The sequence below is a fragment of the Rhinolophus sinicus genome, linkage group LG11 (genome assembly GCF_036562045.2).
Source record: "Rhinolophus sinicus isolate RSC01 linkage group LG11, ASM3656204v1, whole genome shotgun sequence".
NCBI classification, from domain to species: domain Eukaryota; kingdom Metazoa; phylum Chordata; class Mammalia; order Chiroptera; family Rhinolophidae; genus Rhinolophus; species Rhinolophus sinicus.
Genome location: NC_133760.1, coordinates 5,963,730 through 5,987,479, shown reverse-complemented (window position 1 = coordinate 5,987,479; position 23,750 = coordinate 5,963,730). Strand labels below are relative to the sequence as shown.

The 23,750-nt window shown below is 42.0% G+C and overlaps 1 protein-coding gene across 1 annotated transcript; it reads right to left on the bottom strand.

The window, feature by feature from the left end:
* Positions 1-10,803: 10,803 nt before the first annotated feature.
* On the bottom strand, positions 10,804-17,550 carry LOC141567663 (orphan sodium- and chloride-dependent neurotransmitter transporter NTT5-like). Its single transcript, XM_074315875.1, has 12 exons — positions 17,187-17,550; positions 16,601-16,758; positions 16,276-16,410; positions 15,919-16,098; positions 15,610-15,720; positions 15,187-15,428; positions 13,710-13,896; positions 13,109-13,310; positions 12,834-12,993; positions 11,541-11,703; positions 11,194-11,332; positions 10,804-10,814 (listed from the first exon to the last, which is right to left on the bottom strand). Exons 1-12 carry the CDS (start codon positions 17,548-17,550, stop codon positions 10,804-10,806), a joined length of 2,052 nt encoding a protein of 683 aa, XP_074171976.1.
* Between the last annotated feature and the right edge of the window lie 6,200 nt (positions 17,551-23,750).

The window sequence follows — 23,750 nt, the reverse complement described above, 5'->3', positions numbered from 1 at the left end:
TTCTTAACATAATAAAACAAGAGGGGAAAAAATAGTTGAAAACAAAGGCATGGGCAAAGTGAAACAAAGTCAATGCAAACCAAAACAAAGTGAGAATTGCAATATTAATATCAGGGAAGACAGAATTTAAGGTTAAAAGTACTGAACACATTAGATGGAAATGTGCAATAGCTAATATCCAGAAAATTAATAAAGTAATAAAGTTAAAATCAAGGAAATGCCTAATGCTCTAAAAAGATATAGCAGCCATAAACCCATATATACTAAAAAATCGGAGAGCTAAATACATAAAAGAAAAACTATTACAAGACCAAGGATAAATTGGTCAGAATATGACTACAGTGGCAACATCATACATCTCTTTCAGAATTGGTAGATCTAATAAGGGAAAAAGGTAAGGGAGGGCATAGAGAAATTCAGTAATGCAAACAACAAATACAACTTAATGTTTTAATGACATATATATACATATATATATATAAAATTTTAAAAGAGATAAAGTAACTTGGAAATTAAGAAATATACTTCTGGAAAATCCTTAGATTAAAAAGAAACTAAATGAAAAATCACAAGTTTCCAGGTATCATAAAAGGGAGAATGTTTCATACCAAAACCTTTGGAACACAGCAAAAAATTATACTCTAAGTAACTTTATTATTAAAGACTAAAGACAAAAAAACCCCTTAATATTCCCCTTAAGAAATCCGAATAACAACAAAACAACCTAGGAAAAGGGAAATTATAATAAAGCTAAGTGGTGAAATTAACACAGTAGAAAATGAAAAAAGTAAAAATGATAAATAAATCCAAATGCTACTTGTGAGCCTGATTTTTTTTTAAAAAGTGAGAGGAACAAAAGTATACAAAATTAAGAATTAGAAAAAAGACATAGAAATTAGAGAGAATTTTAAGGGAATCATATATGAAATTCCAGGTCAACAAACCTGAAACTCTAGAGGACACTGATGGTATCTAGCAAATGTAAATTACGAAAAGTGACTCAAGAATTTGGGGTTGGGGAGAGGAATTAATGGAAGCAATTGGGAAGATTTACTTGTAGACACTGAAATAGGCACTGGGACCAGATGGGTTCAGAGCTGAGTTCTATTTAACTTTTAAAAAGTAGGTGGTTATAGTGTCAATTAAAGCATGCTGCTCAGTGTGGTCCATGAACCATTAGCATTAGCTGGGACCTTGCTACAAATGCAAATTAATGGATCATAATTCAGACCCATTCAATCAGAATCACTAGCAGTGGGGCCCAAGAATCTGTTTTTTTAACAAGCTCTCCAGGTGACTCTTAGGCATATTAAAGTTGGAGAAACACTGGCCTAAATCACAAAAAAAGCTGGAGAGGCCCTCACTTTACTTTATGAAGCTAGCATAACTTTAACACTAAAGTCTAAAAGTGATAGTGAAAAAAATTTCGTCTTCAATGATTAGATGAACACGCTAAATAAATATTAGCAAATAGAATTCAGCAATATGTCAAAAATAATAATACATTATGGCTAAAAAGGATTGACTCCACAAGGATGGTTCAATATCAGAAAATCTATCAACAAGGTGAAAACGCATTTGGTAAAATTCAGCAGCTCTATGAATACCTATATACTGAAAAAAACAATGAATTGTAAGCTCTAAATAGGTGGCATTGTGGAAAAAAAATTGGGGAACTGTATGGTATATAGATTAAATCTCAGTACAGCTATTATAAATGAAAATCTTAGACCTGTGGACAAAAGGAAGCTTGGGAGGCAAAGTAGAAAGCAGAAAGAATTAAAGACTGGATTTGGGGTATTCTATGGAGAGAGGGTCGTCAAGGAAGACTGGAGTCTCTAACTCCTAACTCACTTAACTGCTTTACGTTGAGAGGTGGGAGCCGAGAGAGGAATGAGTGGGCAGGGCCAAGAGGAGAGATAAGAGTCAACGGGCAGAGCCACACCCTCAAAGTGGGCGGTGCTCCTTAACTCCTCCGTAACTACGTTCTTTCAAGGGCCAAATTAACCTCGTAGCAGGAGTAAATGAGGACGTCCAGAGAAAATGGTACCTGACACAACAGTTCTTCTCTGACGAGCCACCCCAAACTTCAAATCCCACCTCCCACCCCACAACCTTCTCAAGGGCAACCCACCCCGAATTATTAGGCAATCTGAAATCCTGGCTCTCCAGGTAAGGGTTATCACTCCATTTAAAAATTTCAAGGCTTAAAGTTGTTCATTAAATTCTTTTATTAACTCTTTGGAATCTCTGCTGCATTTGTAAAAACCAGATTTTTAAAACGTATTTAGAGATTCAGCTTTTGACTTTGCTGACCCTGTTTTCTTCCCTCTATTTATTTTGGATTTATTCAGTTCTTTTTCTAGCTTCTTAAGTTGGATGTTTAGTTTATCAACTTTTAGCCTTTTTACATATTTTAAAATGAATTTACCAAGTTGGCTTCCTCCCACCAATTTGATATGTAGTTGTTGTTTTTTGGGGTTTTTTTTGTTTTGTTTTTTTAATTATTTCATTGGGTAACTGTTTTTTCCAGGACCCATGGGCTCCAAGTCAAATCATTGTCCTTCAACCTAGTTGTGGAGGGTGCAGCTCAACTCCAACGCCAGTCACTGTTTTCAATCTTTAGTTGCAGGGAGTGCAGCCCACCATCCCTTGCGGCACGCGAAGAGTTGAACTGGCAACCTTGTGATTGAGAGCCCACTGGCACATGTGGGAATCGAACCGACAGCCTTCAGGGTTAGGAGCACGGAGCTCCAACTGCCTGAGCCACAGGGGCCAGCCCAATATATTTTCATTGTTCATATCTGACTTAATTTCATTGTGGTCATTGAATATGGTCTATATAATAATTATTTGAAATTTATTTTTATTTTTATTAGTTTCAGATGTATAAAGCAACATAATAGTCAGACATTTAAGCCCCTCATAAAGTGATAACCCACCCCTCAAACGACTACCCCTTTGACATCTTATACCATCGACTTACAATACCATCGCCTATCTTCCCTATGTTGTACCCCACATCTCGTGGCTATATATACCTACATATTTAGTTATAGTTAACGTTTAATATTATCCTACTTCAGCTTCAGGTGTATAGCACATTGGTCAGGCATCTACACAGTCTATGACGTGATTCTCCTGATAAGTCCAGTGGCACCTTACATGATCTTTGCAACATTGTTGATTATATTCCCCATACTGTATTAACTACGAATTTGTATTTAAACCTTTACCTTTTTCACCCTGCCCCCAACCCCATTTCCATCTATTACCCTGATAGATCTAGTACCTATCTGGCACCATACCTAGTTATTACAATATTATTGACAATATTCCTTATTCTATACCCTACATCGCCATGACTACTGTGTAACAACCAATTTCTACTTCTTTTTTTTTTTTAAAGATTTTATTGGGGAGGGGGAACAGGACTTTATTGGGGAACAGTGTGTACTTCCAGGACTTTTTTCCAAGTCAAGTTGTTGTCCCTTCAGTTTTAGTTGTGGAGGGTGCAGCTCAGCTCCAGGTCCAGTTGCCGTTGCTAGTTTCAGGGGGCGCAGCCCACCATCCCTCGCAGGACTCAGTTGAACCAGCAACCTTGTGGTTGAGAGCCCACTGGCCCATGTGGGACTCGAACCGGCAGCCTTTGGAGTGAGGAGCACGGAGCTCCAACCATCTGAGCCACTGGGCCGGCCCCCAATTTCTACTTCTTAATCCCTTCCCCTTTCACCCATCCTTAACCACCCCCCCCACCCCCCACCCCCCCATCTTAAAGAAGTTCCTCTAAGATTCCTTGTAATACTGGTTTGGTGGTGATGAACTCCTTCAGCTTTTTCTTGTCTGGGAAGCTCCTTATCTGTGCTTCAATTCTAAATGACAGCCTTGCTGGGTAGAGCAATCTTGGTTGTATGTCGTTGCTTTTCATCACTTGGAATATTTCCTGCCACTCCCTTCTTGCCTGCAAAGTTTCTGTTGAGAAATAATCAGCTGACAGTCTTATGGGGGCTCCCTTGTAGGTAACTAACTGCTTTTCTCTTGCTGCTTTTAAGATTCTCTCTTTGTATTTAACCACTGGCATTTTAATTATATGTCTTGGTGTGGGCCTCTTTGGGTTTATTTCTTTGGGATTCTCTGTGCTTCCTAGGCTTATATGTCCATTTTCTTCACCAGGTTAGGGAAGTTTTTTGTCATTATTTCTTCAAATAGGTTTTCAATTCCTTGCTCTCTCTCTTCTCCTTCTGGTGCCCTTATAATGCGAATGTTGGTACACTTGATATTGTCCCAGAGGCCCCTTAAATTCTCCTCAATTTTTTGGATTCTTTTTTCTTTTTGGTGTTCTGGTTGGGTGTTTTCTGCTACCTTCTACATTGCTGGTTGGATCCTCTGCTTCCTCTAATCTGCTATTGATTCCCAGTAACATATTCTTCATTTCCATTATTGTATCCTTTATTTCTTTTTTATGGTTTTCATTTCTCTGTTGAAGTTCTCCCTGAGATCAATGAGCATTCTTATAACCAGTGTTTGGAACTCTGTGACTGATAGATTGCTTATCTCCATTTCACTTAGTTCTTTTTCTGGAGCTTTGTTCTGTTCTTTTCTTTGGGACATGTTTCTTTGTCTCCCCATTTTGGCTGCCTCCCTGTGTTTGTTTCTAAGTATTAGGTAGGGCTGCTACATCTTCCAGTCTTAGTAGAGTGGCCTTATGTAGTAGGTGTGCTGTGGGGTTCAGTAGCACAGTCTTTCTGGTCACCTGAGCCACATGCTCCCGGTGTGTCCCATGTGTGGGTTGTGTGTGCCCTCCTCTTGTAGTTGAGCCTTGGTTGATAATTGCACATCAGTGGGAGGGACTGACCCTTTGGGCTCACTGGCTGTGAGGACTGGCCTTGACTACAGTGGGAGAGTTGCTGTGCAAGGGCTGACCCTACGGAGCAGGATCTGCCTCAGCAGGACTCTGGTGCCTGCCCAATCCGCCCCTTGGGTATATCATACTTGGAGGTGGCTGGGTGATGCTCCAGTTCATTTTGAAGCTGGCCACTGGGGGTGCCAGCCACAGAACACCTTGGACAGGATCCGCTGTAGGTCTACTTCAGCCAGAGCCTGTGCCCCACCTGGAGCCACAAGGAAATCCACAGATGGCTGCCACCATGCTGTACTTTAAAGCGCCTTGAGAGGCCAAACTACAAACCAAGTCCAGCTGCCGCTAGTGCCAGCTTAGGGCTGCTCAACCAGAGGTACAGGACAAGCTCAAGCCAGATGCTGCTTGTCTGAGTTCTGCGAACCTTTAAGAGACCCTAGGAAAGTCTGAAGCTTGAGCCAAAGCAGGCAGTCTGCACAAAAAAGCCACTGAAAGCAGCCTGGGTGTGCAAAAGTTGGGTAGGGCCAGGTCTCAAATCACCTGGGTGTGGTGAACAAACGGGCAGAGACTCAGATGTGGCGCTGCCTGTGTTCACACGCAGGGAAGGGGGAGGGCTCAACAAAGAATAAATAGCCTCAACCAGCTCCCCTGTCCAGGAGAAAACCGTTTCTCCAGCCCCATCCCAAGCCAGACAATTCAGTTCCCCACCATTTGTCCCTGCCAGCTTCTCCAGCTGCTGCCCCAGAGCTGGAGCTCAGAGTGAGTGATTCTGTTGGTGGGTAAGTCGACATGCAGTCCCTTTAAGAGTCTCATGCTCTACCGACTGAGCTAGCTGGGCGCCACTCACACACAGTCCCTTTAAGAGGAGCTCCTGGAAGTGCAGCCACACTGTCTCACTCAGTCACAATCTCTGCTGGTTTTCACAACCAAAAATTATGGGGACTTCTCTCCCCAGCATGGAACCCTGGAATGGAGTGAGGCTGGGTTCTCTCGCTCACCAAGGGGATGAGGGAGGACGGCCACAGCTGAAAAAGTCCTCCCGATCTTTGAAGGTCACACCGGGGTGTGGGACCAGCCCGTTGCATGTCTCTTCCCTTCCTACCAGTCTGGAGGTGGCTTCTTCTCCACACACTTAATTGAAAGGCTTCAGTTCAGCTTGATTTTAGGTGAGTCTCAATAATGGTTGTTTTGTAGATTAGTTTTAATTTTGATGTGGTTGTGAGAGAAGGTGAACACAGCGTTTACCTACTGTGCCATCTTGATTGTCGCTATTTGAAATTTGTTGAGGCTTGTACTATGGGTTACTGTGTGATAATTTTATATTCGGTGTGCTTACAAATATATGTATTCTGTCATTATTGAATACAGGATTAAACATATGCCCATTAAGTTAAGCTTGTTAATTGTGTTCAAATCTGTATACTTACTGTTTTTCTGCTTATCTGTGGGTTCCTGATAAAGGTGTGTTAGTTTTCCACAAAAATGTTGTATTTATCCATTTCTCCTTATAGTTCTGTCAGTTTTATGCTTCTGAATCTATATTTTAGGCCCACGCAATTTGCACTTTTTATGTCTTCTTCATAAATGATACCTTTAACCTCTTCATCTTTTTTTTTTAATTAAAGTTTATTGGGGTGACAATTGTTAGCAAAATTACATAGATTTCAGGTGTACAATTCTATAATACATCATCTATATATCACATTGTGTGTTCAGCACTGACAGTCAGTTCTCTTTCCATCACCATATATTTGATGCCCTTTACCCTCATCCACTACCCCTCTCCCCCCTTACCCTCTGATAACCACTAAACTATTGTGTGTCTATGAGTTTTGTTTCTTCATTTGTTTTTCTTGTTCTTTCGTAGTTTTCCATTTTGTATACCACATATCAGTGAAATCATATGGTTCCCTACTTTTTCTGTCTGACTTATTTCGCTTAATCTCTTTATTTTGATAAAAGTTAACTGGTATCTTAAGATGCTTAACCGTAGAGCTGGGAGGAAACTGTTCTTTTGGTGGATTTTCTGGAGAATTATTTTTGGCTAGTCGACAATCTCAAATAATATTTTATTGCCGTAACATGTATTTTGTCTTTTTTGTTTAGTGATTGCTCAGTATAGATTCCTCCTTCCTTTTACTTTAAATCTTCCTGTGTCCTTGTGTTATAAATGTGTCTCATGTAAATAGCAGATAGCTGAATTTAAAACCTCTCCATCTTCAATATTTGTCTTTTAACTGGTATTAGTCCATTTGTAAATAATTGTGATTACTAGTATTTGTAAATTTATCTCTAATATTTTATCTTCTGCTTGTCCCACTTTTTCTACATTTTATTTTATTTTGCATTCTTTTGGGTGGATTTTTCTTCATTTGATTTTTTTTTCTGCTGGTTTGTGAATGTGGCAGAGAGACTACTAGTGCTTTGTAATGATTGTATTCCTCTGTTTTTCCAGGCTTCTTGTTCTAGTCAATGGAATGTGAACAGAAGTGCTACACTTTCAGACGTGGCCCATAAAACTCATTCTCTTTCCCCATCTACCAGCTCACTGGCAAGAAATCTATTAGGTTGGTGCAAAATTGAGGTTTAAAAGGTTAAAAAATAATTGCAAAAACCGCAATTACTTTTGCACCAACCTAATATATTCTGATATAAGCAGAAAATACAATTTTATTGTATGAAGCCATTGAGATTTTGTATTTGATCTGTTAGGTAAGCTATCATTATTTATCTTAAGTAATACAGAAATTATAGATTGTTTCTACCTTTTTTAGTAGGTTTCTTGAAATTGTAACATGCATCTTTATCAAAGTCTAAAGCTCAACATTATATTTATCACCCTTTTGAGATGAATGCTCCATCTCTAGCTTACATGTTTTTGTGGTCCAGTATTTTGGTTCTATGTCAGTTTTTTAACGTTACAAATTAACAGTTGCTATTATTTCATTATAGGTCAATTATGTTTACATTTACCCACATTATTATCATTTTCTTGACTCAGCATTTCTTGTGTCTCAGGTCTCAGATATTCCTTCTGGGATCATTTTACTTATTCTTGCAATATATCTGTTACCAAAGATTTGTGGGTGTGAAACAGTTTTGTTTGCCTGAAAATATCTTGCTTAGTTCTCCCAGGACTTTTTCCAAGTCAAGTTGTTGTCCTTTCAGTCTTAGTTGTGGAGGGCGCAGTTCAGCTCCAGGTCCAGTGCCGTTGTTAGTTGCAGGGGGTGCAGCCCACCATCCCTTGTGGGAATTGAGGCGTTGAACCGGCAACCTTGTGGTTGAGAACCCACACTCCAACCATCAGCCATCTGGCACTGGCCTATGTGGGAATCGAACCAGCAGCCTTCAGTGTTAGGAGCACGGAGCTCCAACACACTGAGCCACCGGGCCGGCCCTTGCTTTGTTCTTGAGAAATATTTTTTGCTGGACTTACAATTCTAAGTTGACAGTTATTTTCTATCACCCCTGGGCTGATGCTTTCCCACTATCTCCTGGTTTCTTTTGCTGTTAATAAAAAATTAGCTGTGAGACTGTTATTCCTTTGTAGTTAACACATTTTCTGCCTGGTTGTTCTTTTGATCTATTTTTGGTGTACTGCAGTTTCCTTTTATTTATCCTCCTTTGGATTTGTTGTTCTCCCTTGTTTTTGGAGAACATTTATCTTTTTTCTCTTTGCATGGAGCCTCACCCCTATTCTTTCAATGGTCTCTTTCTGAAGCTCCTATTAGATGTATGTTGGACTTTCTCCCAGTATCCTCCATGTCTCTTAATTAATCTCATATTTTCAATACCGTAGTTCTTCTGGGCTATGTTATTGGTAATTTCTTCAGATTTGTCTCTTTTCCTAGTTTTCTAATTGGTTGCTTAATCCATCCATTGATGTTTTTTAATCTTAGTGATTTTTTTCATTTCTAAAAGCTTTCTTTCTTTTTTTTTTTTTTTTTTGGTTCTTTTTCAAGTACTCTGTTTCCTCGTTCTTAATTTCAACTCTCTCTCTTTGTCTTTATATTAAACATATTTATTTTATATTTTGTACCTGGTAATTCCAGTAAGTTAGATCTTTACAGGTCTGATTCTGCTACTTGTTGATTATGCCAATCCTCCCTTAGGGTGCCTTGTTTCCTTGTGTGTTTTGTGATTTCTTTTTGTGACCTTGTGTTCATTGAAAGTTTATCTGGGGGAATTATATGAGGCCTGGTAGAAGTTTTGTTTCCCCTAGAGATTATTCATGGCAGATTCTGGGGGCAAGATGCTATTAACCAGGAATCTTTTATATTACTCTCAATTTGGGTTTGAATTTGAACCAAAATCCCACATGAGAGAAGGTTTGGCATTACAAATTCTCAAAACAGACACTGCTCCCTCCTATCAGAGACAGGACTATATCTAACTCTTTTTTTTTTTTTTTTAAGATTTTATTGGGGAAGGGGAACAGGACTTTATTGGGGAACAAGTGTGTACTTCCAGGCCTTTTTTCCAAGTCAAGTTGTTGTCCTTTCAATCTTAGTTGTGGAGGGTGCAGCTCAGCTCCAGGTCCAGTTGCGGTTTCTAGTTGCAGGCAGCGCAGCCCACCATCCCTTGCGGGAGTCGAACCAGCAACCTTGTGGTTGAGAGGACGCGCTCCAACCAACTGAGCCATCTGGGAGCTCAGTGGCAGCTCAGCTCAAGGTGCTGTGTTCAATCTTAGTTGCAGGGGGTGGAGCCCACCATCCCTTGCGGGAGTCGAGGAATTGAACTGGCAACCTTGTGGTTGAGAGCCCACTGGCCCATGTGGGAATCGAACCGGCAGCCTTAGGAGTTAGGAGCACGGAGCTCTAACCGCCTGAGCCACCGGGCCGGCCCCTATATCTAACTCTTGACAGAGGGTGTAACCCTTCCACTTTCTATGGATGGGGGCTTCCTTTTCTTTCATGGACCCAAGGCTTTGTCTTCACCTACCTTTAAAACCAAAATCACTTAAGTTACCAAAGAGTGGCAATTGCTTCAAAGCAGTTACTAGCTTTAACACTTGCTACCTATCTGAATTCAAGCTTAGGCTTAATTTTTGGCCTCTTAAAGATTGCCCTTAATTTCTTCTAAGCTCATCTGTGTATTTAAAGAGGATTGTTAAACTAAATCTTATTTTATATTTTAGGTATCTTATAATATGGTGTGTTTCGTTTGTCTTATTTTATTGTCACATTGCCCCAGATGAAGTCCTCCTTGGGTCTTCTTCAATCTCCACAGTCAAACTCTTTTCTTCCCATCATTTCTTGCCAAATACCCTTCCTCCTGGGTCCTACACCACCTAGTGAAAATACCTGATGTTGTGTAGAGTTTTAAGCCCCTTGGTAGATTAGGTAAAATAATCCAGTATTGGAGCGGCCAGATGGCTCAGTTGATTAGAGCACAAGCTCGTAACAACAAGGTTGCCGGTTCAATTCCCGCATGGGATGGTGGGCTGTGCCCTCCACAACTACATTGAAAACGGTAACTGGAGTTGGAGCTGAGCTGCATTCTCCACAACTAGATTGAAGGACAACTACTTAGACCTGATGGGCCCTGGAGAAACACACTGTTCCCCAATATTACCCCCCCAAAAAATTTTTTTAAAAATAATCAAGTATTTAAGAGATATATGAGGAAGTCAAAATTAGCAGATAGTTAACCACTTTGCCAAATCAGTGAACCTACTCTTTTTTGAGCAAATTGTGTCTGCCTGGTCCAATTTACTTATAGGAAGCACTAGGCAGGGAAGACCCGAGATTCTAGCGTTTGAATTTAACAGAGTCAATGGAAGGCAAGATTGGGAATTGGAAATGTTTTTATGATAAAAGTAAATTTTCACAGAACTGTTTTATTTGCCAGAACCATTTCTGCCCTAGTTTCATAGGGAGCACATCTTAACACAGACCAACTCCAAGAGGAAGGTGGTCTAGGAGAAGTAGGGTCACCAGTCACCATCAGTCAAATACTGGGGAAGTCAAAGAACACCATCATTACAGGTCTGGTGAGGGAAAGTGTGGAAGATGTGGGGAATGACTCATCAGTCCAGAGAAACTTTCCCAATCCAGAAAAACAAAAGATCTTTGGGTCCAGTTACATTAGTGGTTGCCACGGTTATGTCTTCTAATGTCAAGTTGCCAACCAGGGAGTTCCACTGTGAAACAGAAAAGATGTTACGCCAAATGAACCAACTCTTTATTTCCAAGAAGAATTACTCCCATGGCAGAACGTTTGTCCCCTGGTTAGTTATCCATTTTACCAATATTCTTTAGGTTGGTCTGGGAAGCCATGAGGGGGCTTTGGTGAGTCCCCTTTAGCTTCAGATTTAAAGATACTTGTGGCCTTACTGTGGCTCGTGGAGACCGGGATGGCCACATTAAGGAGGGTGTAGAGGAAGTAGGCAGGAATGGGCAAGATGGTAATGCCGATGAGGACTCCCAGCAAGACTTCAGCCCATGATGGGTAATTTTGGATCACTTCATCTGACTGGAGAAAGGAGAGGGAGGTTTAGAATGTCCAGGTACTTTGAAATGGAATTCAAAAGGTGGGGGTAGGAGATGAACCCAGGCAAGAGACTAGATAACTGAATCTCAAGGGAATCAGGGAATAAGACTGAGTCCTAGAGGCAAGAGTAGATTGAAAAGTCTTGTCCCCACTCCCTAGGGGGTTCTGGGATCTGCAGAGGGATGCTCACAGTGCTTGAGTTCCAGGCCAAGTAGGTGATGGTGTTCGTATACAGATGAATCAGGGTGCTTACAAACAGGACCAGCAGCACAAACGGAGATATAAAGCACCACAGCCAACGATAGATGGGGGAGATGGGGCGGTCCAATATGATAATCAGGTCTGCAAGCAATCTGGGAGGAAGGGCCATAAGGCTTTGGGCGGGCTGTTCAGGCCTTGGGGGAGGGTTTAGTCCAAACCTCACCTAGGAGAGAGCCCTTAACATTTCTTAGACCTTTCTGTTCACTTCCACAACCAGTCTCCTTGCCTCTAATCCATCCCTTTTCAGGCTAATTTCTGTCCCAGCCCTGTGATTTAAAAAAACAACACATTTCCATCCCCCTTCACCCTCAGGATAAAAGCCAACTTCCTAAATGTGGTTTCTTCAAGGCTGTGTATCCAGCTTTCTTTGGTGCACCTTCTTAACCCCAATACATATGTAAGTCAGGTTCCTTCTGCCTAGAATACCCTTCTCTCTCTCTCCTTTGATAAACTCCCCTTCACCTGTCTATATCCTGTTTCTGCATCCCCTCCTTGCCTGACTCTTTAATCTTCAGATGACCATCTACCGTATGTTCCTACGGTGCCCTTGTCCTGTCATAGACTTACCACTCTGCCCAAGGTCTGCTTACATATCTTTTCCTTTCTGGACTCTGAGAACAGAAACTAAATATAATTTACCCCAGTATCTCCAGTATTCACCATAAGGCCTACTTGGCACATGGGAGGCCCTAAGAAATATTTAAGAGTGAGAATATGAGTAAGTGAACTGATGCCGAGAACCACTATCACCTGGAAATGCTGCCCCCCTTGGACGATATGGTGCTTTTCAAACATTAGTGTGCACACAAATCATTTGGGGTTCTTGTGAAAATGCAGATAGAGATTCAAAGGTCTGGGATGAGCCTGAGGGTCTGCATTTCTAATAAGCTGCTGTTCCAGAGAGCACATTTTGTATATGTGCTGCCGAAGCGAGCACAGAGAGCACATTGTGAAAAGCAAGGGATTACATGTTTCAGAGTACACACTACTCTGGGTAAAAGTAGGGCTCAGGAGCCCTAGGACTTGATATAGGCTGTTCACCACTCTTCCATGTTACATATGCTTTCTAAGGAAACAAGCCTATGCTTTTCTCCTTCCCACCCTCCTAGGAACTCTCTGTCGTCCTGGGACCAGAGACCTGCTGGTCAGTGCAGGAGGGGCCAGTGCTCCCTAGGGGCCCAGCTGTGTGGGGGCATAGCAGCTCTTGGGTTTGGGACCTTACCTCCTGGCCCCATAGATCCAGGCCATGGCCCCGTTCTCCAAGATGAGAATGAAGAAGAGGGGCAGGGACACCCAGTAATCATCCAGCAGGGTCACGTAGTAGCTGCCCGAGGGTCCCACGAAAATGAGGCTGCCCAGGAACATGAGCACACAGACGCCCACTGGGGGGAAACATCAGATGTGGATCAAGGGCAGAATGCAAGCTGGTTGCATGAGTCCCAGGCAGGTTAAGCGACACGATGGCCGCAGCTTGGAGGGGGTCATAGGTCGGAGTACCTGTGAGCAGCTTTGTATGTTTCTGGAAGGAAGAGAACGTGTCCTGGAGAGGAATAATGATGCCCTGCATGATGCCTATCATGGTGCTCAGCCCCATGGTCACCAGCAACATGAAGATCATGATGGCCCAGAAGGTAAATCCAGAAAACAGAGAAATGATGTCGGTAAAGGCCACAATGGCCACACCTGGACCCTCCATAACCTGTGGGTGAAGGGAGGAATGGTGAGAGTTCTGAGGTCACTCTGTGGAGTCCTAACTCCGTCTGCACCCCCTGCCCTAGGAAACTATCTGTAGCACTGTTAATGGACATTATTATACGCCTCGGGCCTTGAGGTATGACGGCTTCTTCCTACAACAGCTGCTGGTCTAACAACTCTTTCAGGGTGGGGCAAACAGGCTTCTATGAATGCTAGTGCTTGGTGCTACAGAGGCTACAATTGTCTTGTCACAAAAGGAGACTGTAAACCTTGTCTTGGTTGTCCAGGATGCTGCTGAGAATTGCCTTTCAGGATTCTACAGATACCTACGGATCGCTGAAGTTTCTAGTGCACTGGGGGCTTTGAGGGGAACTCTAGGGCTCCATCCCCAACCCTTACCTACCTCCTTCAATTGCTCAGCTAAGTTACAATTGTATAAGTAGGGTAGGACCATGCTTTGGACTTGTTCAGGGAGGTTGCTGAACCACGTGGGGTAGATGGAGCCAATACGCTGATACAGACTCTCTGGGAACTGGAACTCAGGAGACAGCACCCCAGTAGCTACCAGATTCATCACTATCTCAGCATTCCTGGGGACAGGGGTAGAATCATATAAAACCATCTGGGCCTTTAAGATAACTTCTCCTCTCTCATCTTCTATACGAGAAGGGAAATCACTAGCTTCGTTTTTGAGCTGGATAAAAGAAAAGCCACGTCTCCGGGCTCCTAGCAGGCACTGCCAGACACCCTACTTCCACAATCACAAAGGTATTTGTGTGAGGCCAGAGGATCTCTGACTTAAATAGACCTCTGCAGGGGTCCTCCCAGTGTCACTGAGGGCCTTAGGACACTTATCTGCTGCTAGACAATCTCAGGATATCATTAGCGCTTCTCAGCTTTCTCCACCTGCATCTCCAGCCTCTTAACTCACAAGTCTATTCACCTCCTACACCTCAGCCACACTCTGCTATTAAATCTTCCACTTGCGATACTCTCCCTTGTCTCAGGACCTTTGGCACATGATATTCCCTCTGCCCAGAACTACCCCACTCTACCCCCATTCAGTGTACCCCAATTCTACTTCCACACCCATTGTCCATACGGCAAATTCCTACAGCTCCTTATTCAGCTCACTGAACTCTACTGCCATGGAAAGCAGTTCAGGCCTGTTTTTATAAGATCAGGAAAAGTAGTATGGTATGATCCATTTTTTTAAAAATGGTATGTTTTTATACATAGTCTATGAATGGGAACAATTTGAAAGAATACTAGGAGTGGTTATTTGTCAGGAGAAAACTCAGCTCACGATTGCCTCCACTAGGAAGCCTTCTCTGACTGCCTCAGGGAGTTAGCAGCTCCCTCATCCCTATCAGTTATCATCTAGTTTGTGATTATCTGCTTCTTCAAAAGACTGCTCTTCCTGAGGGCGGGGATGGTAGTCTGATTCACCATTGGCTATGTTTCCAGATCTCAGCGCAGGGGTTGGTAGATAGGAGCTGTTTTGTAAATAAATGTCCAAGTAATTTTTAAATGAATGTCATGGGAGAATTAATAGGCTATAGGGGCCCTGGTGCTATGGGCTGTCTAATGGTTCAGCTGAAGGTATCCCCTAATTTTTCCATGACAGTCCCCACTTAAGAATGGGGCAAACACACCTTTGAAAACCTCCAAGTTTGGGGTTTTCCCAGTTGAGAAAAGCAGCCTGGAAAGAGAGAGACTTGGAGACATTCGGGTGTTTTTAAGGCTTAGGATGTTCCAGTCCGAGGGACCCATATTGACTGAGCCAACATCCCTGAGGGATGGGGGCCCAGACCGGAGTTATGTGAGCGATTTCTAAGACTGGTCTTTGTGCCGATCTCCATATGAAAGATTGGACTCACGTCAGGTAACATTTTTCATTCTTCTCTGTGGCCAAGTGGCCCATGATGGCAAATACCAACACCGTAGCAGTCACTGAAGTCATCAAGTTGAGAAGAGCCACAGCAATGGCATCCATGACACAGTTGTTGTTCCGAGGGATATATGAGCTGATTGCAGTGAAGCTGCCAAAGCCAGAGCCCAGGGACAAAAAGAGCTGGTTCCCTGTCCGGCGCCACACGTCCACCGAGTACAGGGCTGGCACCTGAGGAGGAGAAGTGCCATGCAGGTTGGGATATAAAGAGAGGAGCGGTAAACTGTGATGGCAACGGAAGATGAGAGGAAAGGAGTTAAAGAGGGAGCTCAAAGGGCCTCTATCAGACTGACAAACATACTGTCCCTGACCCCGGTTTGATAAGAGGATTAAAGGGTGGCAGATACCTCACCTTGGCAGCCAACAAAATCTTGAGACCAAACATTGAGCCGTTCAGCATGAGACTCCAGATAAGGAGACAGAATAGGACGATGCAGGGAAGGAGTACTGAGACGTACATCACCTGAGTAGGAAGTGTGATTCAGAAACAGAGTTCAGCAAAGGCAGAGGCTGGGATAGTAGGATCACAGGCTACTGGGAATCAGAGGTCAGATTAGAAGGAATGAGAAGTTGGAGACCTACAGGCATCAAGGCAGGAGAATATTAGGGGGGTCTCAGTTAGAAGAGAGTCCTTCAAATTAGTAAGTCAGGGGTAGCTCACCTTCCAAGTGGACTTGAGCCCTTTGATTATGGAGATGCAGATAATTGACCAGGTCACAAAGAGAGAGACACTGAGATGCAGGACTGGTAGCCCATCTATCTCAATTTCATCCGTGGCCTTCAGTACATGCCGGTACCAGAAGTATGTGGTGGGTGTTGTCCGTATACATTCAGGATCTGAGGTGAACTAGCCATGGAGGAAACTGCAACACCAGGTGCCTCCCCCTTTTTCCCATCCCCGCCTCCTTCCAATTCCATTCCATCATCTGTCTGCTCTTCCCTCTTCTCTCAATGGTCCTCTTCCTTCTTCATTCCCCATTCTTTTCTCAGCCCCCCCACTTGCCTTTTTCTTCCCTCTCTTCTCACCAAAATGACTGGAGTTCCTCAGTAAGGGGCACATTGCCCAAGGCAGTGGGGACTGGAAAGACTGACCCAAATAGAAGAGACTCCAAGCCATGAGCACACTATAGTACAAGCCCACGATGAAGCACACCTAGGAAGCATGAAGAATTCTGGAAGTAGGGGAAGGAAGGTAGGCCAACAGAAGAGAGGGGATTTGACAGAGGTTTGGGGAACTGAAGGGACTTGACCCATGGGAGTGAAATCACGGGACCCGTTCCAGGACAAAGGTTGGGAGGGCGTGGGGTGTAAAGGGTAGGCCTGGGCAGCCCGGGGCTCCTCACCATGAAGCTGGTATACCCCACCCCACCAATCCGGGGGCTGATGATCTTCCATACATCAATGCTGCCCTGACGCATCCTCTGACCAGCTGCCATCTCCAGCAAGAGGAGAGGAATCCCGACCAAGAAGAGCAAGACAATGTACATGATGAGAAAACTCCCTGTGCAGGGAATTCAAGCAGAGGCTCTGAGAACCATGTGGCTTTTCAGTGCCTGGACTTTTTCTGGGGTCCAGTAAAACATGTTCCCCACCAGTGGCCTCCCTCAGAGCCACAGGCATCAGGCCTCAACTGTTTCTACATCCCTCACAATCCCGGGTGTCCAGTCTCTTGGCCACCAGTTTCTGGAAGACCCAGATACATAGTTTCTCCCTTTCCCGATCCAGACCTCCAGCCCCACCATCCTTATGAATCCAAGTGTTTGGATATCCTGCTCCCATCCTCCTGAGGTCCTAGGTGTTTACATACTTGGTTCCTTCCCCATTCAGGATCCCAAATCCTCAGCCCCTACATATCTCAGAGGCCCTGGAGGACAAGCCTCTGGCTCCTCACCCCCTCATGGGTCCAAGATTCCTGGTCCCCAGGCTTACCACCTCCGTTGTGAAAACACAGGTAAGGAAAGCGCCAAATGGTGCTCAGCCCCATAGATAAGGCCACGTGGGCCAGGAGGTACTCAATTTTATTGGCCCAGGATGGTTGGTCACTGTGGGCTTCACCCTTTGGCTCATCTTTGGCTATCGTCTCCAATGCTTCATCATTATCTTCATTGGACAAAATGTTTGATGACCAACTGTAAAACTTCCGTCCTTCCCCACTAAATTCCTCAGAAGGCAAAAATTCGGACTTTATGAACTGCGAAGCTGAGGTAGTAGTAATCACGGATTTGGAATCCAATGGACTAGACATCTGGGAATTCTCATCCTGGGCCTCCATGTTTTCACTAACAGACGTCATCCTGGGTGGGCTCTAGTTGCTGTTTCTGCTGGGATGGGGCCTCCTTCCTTCGTGACCTTAAGGATATCAAGAACTGCAGACTTTAGGTGTATGAGCTAAGGAAAGATAGGGCTATCTTACAAGAACCCCTGAGGCCTCTCCAGCACTTTTATCCTTATGTGGAACATGGTGTCTCCACCCTGGAAAAGATACCAAGAATATGTCTGCCTCTAGAAAAATAATAATTAATTTAAAAAGCAATGCCATCTACAATAATACCAAGAGTCACATAATGCCTAGAAATAATTTTAACAAAAGTTGAGCAAGACCTTTATACACACACACACACACACACACACACACACGATATAAAACAGTATTAAGAGAAAATAAAGACACTAAATAAATGAAAGGATATACCATGTTCATAAATTGGAAGTCTCACTGGTATAACGATGTCAATTCTCCCCAATTTGATCTATAGATTCAATGCACTTCCTATTGAAATCACAGCAGGATTTTTATGGAAACTGACAAGCTGATTCTAAAATGTACGTGAAAAACAAAAGGCCTAGAATGGTTAATACGATCTTGATGGAGAAGAACTAAATGTAAAGACTAATTATGAAGCTACAGTAATTAAGCGAGTATGGCATTGGCACAGGGATCTATGGCACAAATAGATCAATGAAGCAATATGCTGCTCTGGCCAACATGGTAGCTATTAGCCACATATGGCTATTTAAATATAAATTCAGTAAAATTAAATAACATTAATAATTTAGTTCCTCAGTCACACTAGCCACATATCAGGTGCTCAGTAGCCACAGGATTACCATCTTGGAAGAACAGATATAGGACATTTCCATTATCACAGGAAGTTCTTTGAATACAACTGGGAGAATTCAGAAACATATTTACACATGTGGACACCTGATTTACAAGGAAGTCACTGCAAAACTATAAAGAAAGGACATTCTATTCAATAAATGACTAGTAGTTGTTAGGGCAATTGGATATCTATATAGAAATAAATGGCCTCCCTAATGTCACATATTAAGCAAAAATCTATTCAGAGCAGAATGTAGCTCTAAATGTGAAGGGTAAAACAATAACATTTCTAGGTGAAAAACCTAAGCGAATATCTGCGTGACTTGGGAGTAGGCACGGATTTCTTAAACAGGACACAAAAAGCATCAATCATAAAGGGAAAGTTTGACATTGGACTAAATTAAAAATAGAAATGTGGCAAAAATGACTTCTGTCAATTAAAAGTTGCCATTAATTGAGTAAACAGTCAGCCATAGAGTTGTGGGAGATATTTGCAACACGTATGGTAGACAGAATAATGCCCTCCTCTAGGATGTCCACATCCTAATCCCTAGAACCTGTGAATGTGTTACCTTACATGGCAAAAGTGACTTTTCAATGTGGTTAAATTATGGGTCTTGAAACAGGAGATTGTCTATGATGGGCTCAATCTTTCATATGGAGATCATCACAAAGACCAAAATCTTAGAAATAGCTCACATTAGAAGAATTGCCATCTTTATGAGCGGGAATGTGTGTTTTATTCACTTTCCACCGTTGGACCCCACATGGGTATAATTTTGCTGGTTTTCATCTTACGTTGTATCTTCTGTTTTTACAGAAAGGCTGCCTTTTTTAAAAACTAGAATTGAACACATTTACTAAATCTTCCATGTTCTTTGAATAATAAAATAAAATATCTGCCCTAATTAAATTTTTTTTAAAAAGAAAAGAAATAGCTCACAGAATTCCAGTCTAGGCCCCCATCACTCAGGGATCTGGGTTCAGTCCATTTATCATAGTATCAAAAAGAATAAAATAGGAATTAACCAAGGAGGTAAAAGACTTGTGCAATGAAAATTATAAAATATTGCTGAGGGGCAGCCGATTAGCTCAGTTGGTTAGAGCGTGATGCTCGTAACACCAGGGTTGCCAGTTCGATCCCCACATGGGCCAGTGTGAGCTGCGCCCTCCACAACTAGATTGAAACAACTACTCGACTTGCAGCTGATGAGTCCTGGAAAAACACACTTAAAATAAATAAAAGTTTTTAAAAAATATATTGCTGAAAGAAATTAAAGAAGACATAAATGGAAACACATCTCATGTTCATGAATTGGAAGGCTTAATATTGTTAAGATGTCAATACTGTCCAAATCAATCTATAGATTCAATGAAAACCCTTTCAAAATCCCAGTGATGTTTTTTATAGAGATAGAAAAATCCATCCTAAGATTCATATGGAGTTTATCTTGAGTTCATTCTTTTATATCAGGTATGAGGTGTGAATCCAAATTAATTTTTAAAAATATGGATATCCAATTGTATCTGTCACTTACTAAAGTTCCATATATGTGTGGGTATGTTTCTGGACTCTATTTTGTTTCACTGGTCATTTTGTATATCCTTCCACATTAACCTCTCTGTCTCAGTTACTGTAGCTTTAGATAGATAGATAGATATAGACAGATAGATAGATAATCTATAAAACAGGGAAAGCAATATGATATAGGGATACACACATACAAGCTGTGATTTAAAAATATGGTGAATGTTTAAATTTTAAAAAATTATTACAGTAAAAGACACATTGCCATTAATCCCTATCGAATGGCCAAATAATTACCCAGATTATCCACCAAAAAGAAAACGGTTTATTCGGGAAAAGAAAAAAAAAAAACAAAGAATGCATGGCCCCTTCACCAGCCACCTACATGGGAGAAAGACACAAACACAACATGGCTTCTTTTACTCGAGTCCCTCCCCATGGTGGTTACCATAAAGTTCAACAGGAAGTCAAGACTAGAGAGTTAACAAGGGGCCCAGCTCCACCCCATAGGCCTCCCAGCTCTATGGTTAAACATCTTAAGATGTCAGTTTACTTTCAACAGTCCCCCTCAAAATACTACCCCTCTCTTGGAACACACTCATCCCATTGTTGTTGCCACTTTTTGAAGCAGTTCTGGACGTCCTCTTTCATGAGGGTCTTTAGTTGCACTGTCGTGGTTGTCTTGATGTCCTGAATCAATTCAAATGACTATTTCATGGTCATTTTGACGGTGGGGAAGAGCCAGAAGTCACATGGTGCCAGATCCAGTGAATAAGGTGGATGAAGACACACCATAATGTTTTTATTTGACAGAAATTGCTGTACCAGAAGCAATGTGTGATAGATCCTTTCTGCTGCAATAAAAAAAAATACGGTGAATGCTGTTGCCAAGTGCCAAGGCAGGAATCTTCAACACGGGAAACAGCACGTCAAACCTTCATAACAGTGTGTGACAAGTTTCAACTTGTTTGGTGCAGTCAGTCAAGTGTGAGCTATGGTTGAGAGAAGGTGTGTTTTAAAGAGTGCCATAAATCATCCTCCATCATGACAATGCTCCGTGTCACAATCGCTTCTGGTATATGGCAATTTCTGTCAAATAAAAACATGTGTCCTCATCCACCTTATTCACTGGATCTGGCACCGTTCAACTTCTGGCTCTTTCCCAAAGTCAAAATGATTCAGAACATCAAGGCAGCCACAACAGCACAACTAAAGACACTCATGAAAGAGGACTTCCAGAACTGCTTCAGAAAACGGTGGGATAAGTGTGTTCAAAGTAAGGGGGAGTATTTTGAGGGTGATTAATGGCAATGTGTCTTTTACTGTAAAAAATTTTTTTTTTATTTAAACACTCACCATATTTATTGTTTGATCACATCTCGTAGCTTGTAAAACTATCAAGAAGCAAGGAAGTGGGGCTGGCCCGGTGGCTCAGGCGGTTAGAGCTCCATGCTCCTAACTCCGAAGGCTGCCGGTTCGAGTCCCACATGGGCCAGTGGGCTCTCAACCACAAGGTTGCCAGTTCAATTCCTCGAGTTCTGCAAGGGATGATGGGCTGCACCCCCTGCAACTAGCAACAGCAACTGGAGCTGGAGCTGAGCTGCACCCTCCACAACTAAGACTGAAAGGACAATTTGAAGCTGAACGGCACCCTCCACAACTAAGATTGAAAGGACAACATCTTGACTTGGAAAAAAGTCCTGGAAGTACACACTGTTCCCCCAATAAAGTCCTGTTCCCCTTCCCCAATAAAAAAATCCTAAAAAAAAAAAAAGAAGAGTTTCACAGGATCAAACAATATTAAAAAAAAAAAAGAAGAAGAAGCAAGGAAGTGATTACCTTAAAGTCAGGATAGTGAAATCTCTAGAGCTAGGAGGGAGGTAGTGGTCATGGTAATGGGCAAATGGGGCTTTATGGGATGTTGCTGATGTCTATTTCTTAACCAGGGTGGTGCCTGAATTCCTTATGGGTCAAATAGACACCATGGAAGGCAGCTCAGTTTACACTCATTAGAAGGTACACTGTCTAAGAAGACTGGCTTCTGGCGTAGGATATGAAGGGGCTTAGAAGAGGTTATGTTGGAGTCAAATCACCCATGGCTCTTTTTGAAAGTATTCCAGCTAATACAAAAATGAATACTACCATTTTCTAATCTCTAATGAATATATGGATCTAGAGAATGATCATCAATGGCTAATATCACAAAAAGAGAGCTTTTTTTTGCCTCCCGATAAATACGTAAAACCATTCATGAAGTATTCTTGCCTGAACATTGAACCTAAAACTAATCAACTTCTTGACCTAACTACCAATTTATAAGAAATACAGAGGAAAGAAGAATATATTAAATGATACCACAGAGAGGCAATCAGCAAATTCCAAATTGCTGGAAACTCCACAGGATAAATAACTCAGTTTTATCAACAAATGCATTGCAAGAGGGAAAAAAAGGGAGGGAGACCTATATGAAGATTAAAAGATTCTTAAGAGATATAGCAACAAATTTGCAGCATATGAATTTTATTTGATGATTTAAACAAACTTTTAAAAAATTATGAGGCAGTCCCTCAAATAAACATAGAATTAGCATGTGATCCAGCGATTCTATTCCTAAGCATATGCCAAGAGAAATAAAAATATACGTCTACCCCAAAAAACTTTTACATGACTATTCATAACAGCATTATTAATAATAGTCCCAAAGAAGAAACAACCTAAAATGTCCATCAACTGATAATTGAATAAATACAACATGGTATAGCTATACAACAGAATGTTATTTAGCAATAAATAGAAATTAAGTATTGATATGTGCTATACAGGAATGAATCTTGAAAATGTTATGCCATGTGAAAGAAGCAAGTCACAAAGGACTACACATATTGTATCGTTCCATTTACACGAAGTGTCCAGACTAGGCAAATCTACAGAACAAAAAGTAGCTTATGGTTGTCTAAGGCTGGAGTTGGGGGCTGTGGCAGTTGGGGTGATGGTGAAGGGGTGTGGAGTTTCTTTTTGGGATAATGAAAATGTACTAAAATTGACTGTGGTGATGGATGCACAACTCTACGATACACTAAAAGCCACTGAATTATACACTTTAAATGGGTGAATTATGTGGTATGTGAATTATACCTCGATAAAACTGTTAAAAAATAAAAAGCTACCAGAAAAAAATTTCAGACAACCAGGAAAATCTGAATACTGACTGAATATTTGATGATATTAATGGATTACTGTTATTTGTTTTAGGTGTGATGTTTTGTCAGGTTTGTTTTTTGTTTTTTTTTTGAAGGGTTATGTTTTAGAGACAGGTACTGACATATCTACAGATGAAATGATAAATTGGGGATTTGCTTCAAAATAATGGAGAGGCTTACAGTGGATTGAGGAGCCATGAAACCAGACTGGTCATCCGTCGGTCATTATTGAAGATGAGTGATGAGTACAAAGTAATTCATTGTTATTCGTTTGTATGTGTTTGAAAATTTCCAAAACAAAAAGGGCCAGAAGCCACAAGACAGGAAGGAATCTCTGTCAGCCTCTACCCCTCATTCACTGTGTGAATCCCTCTTTCTTCGGGGCCTTCTGGTGAAGACTGAGGATGACAATACCTGCATCGCCTACCAGTCTTGTAAGGGATAAAAATGAAAACATGTGTAAGTACCCTACCAAGGGACAGGGCTCCGTTTTGTCTAACAAGGCCAGAGATTCCCAAGACAACCCGCTCATCACACACAAAGGTGCCAGGAAACCTGACTTTACACAATAAGGACCCCCAGAGCTATGTAGAGAAGTACTACGACAGAAACCAGTCTTCTGCTCCAATCAGTAACCCCTACAGCAACGTGAGGTATCTCCA

Coding starts and splice junctions, on each gene's coding strand:
- LOC141567663 (XM_074315875.1), bottom strand. CDS start 17,550: ATGACGTCTGTTAGTGAAAACATGGAGGCCCAGGATGAGAATTCCCAG. Junction 13,897..15,186: donor AATGAAAAATGTTACCTGAC/GTGAGTCCAATC, acceptor CCCTGTCCCCAG/GAATGCTGAGATAGTGATGA. Junction 13,311..13,709: donor TAGCTGAGCAATTGAAGGAG/GTAGGTAAGGGT, acceptor CTTCACCCACAG/GTTATGGAGGGTCCAGGTGT.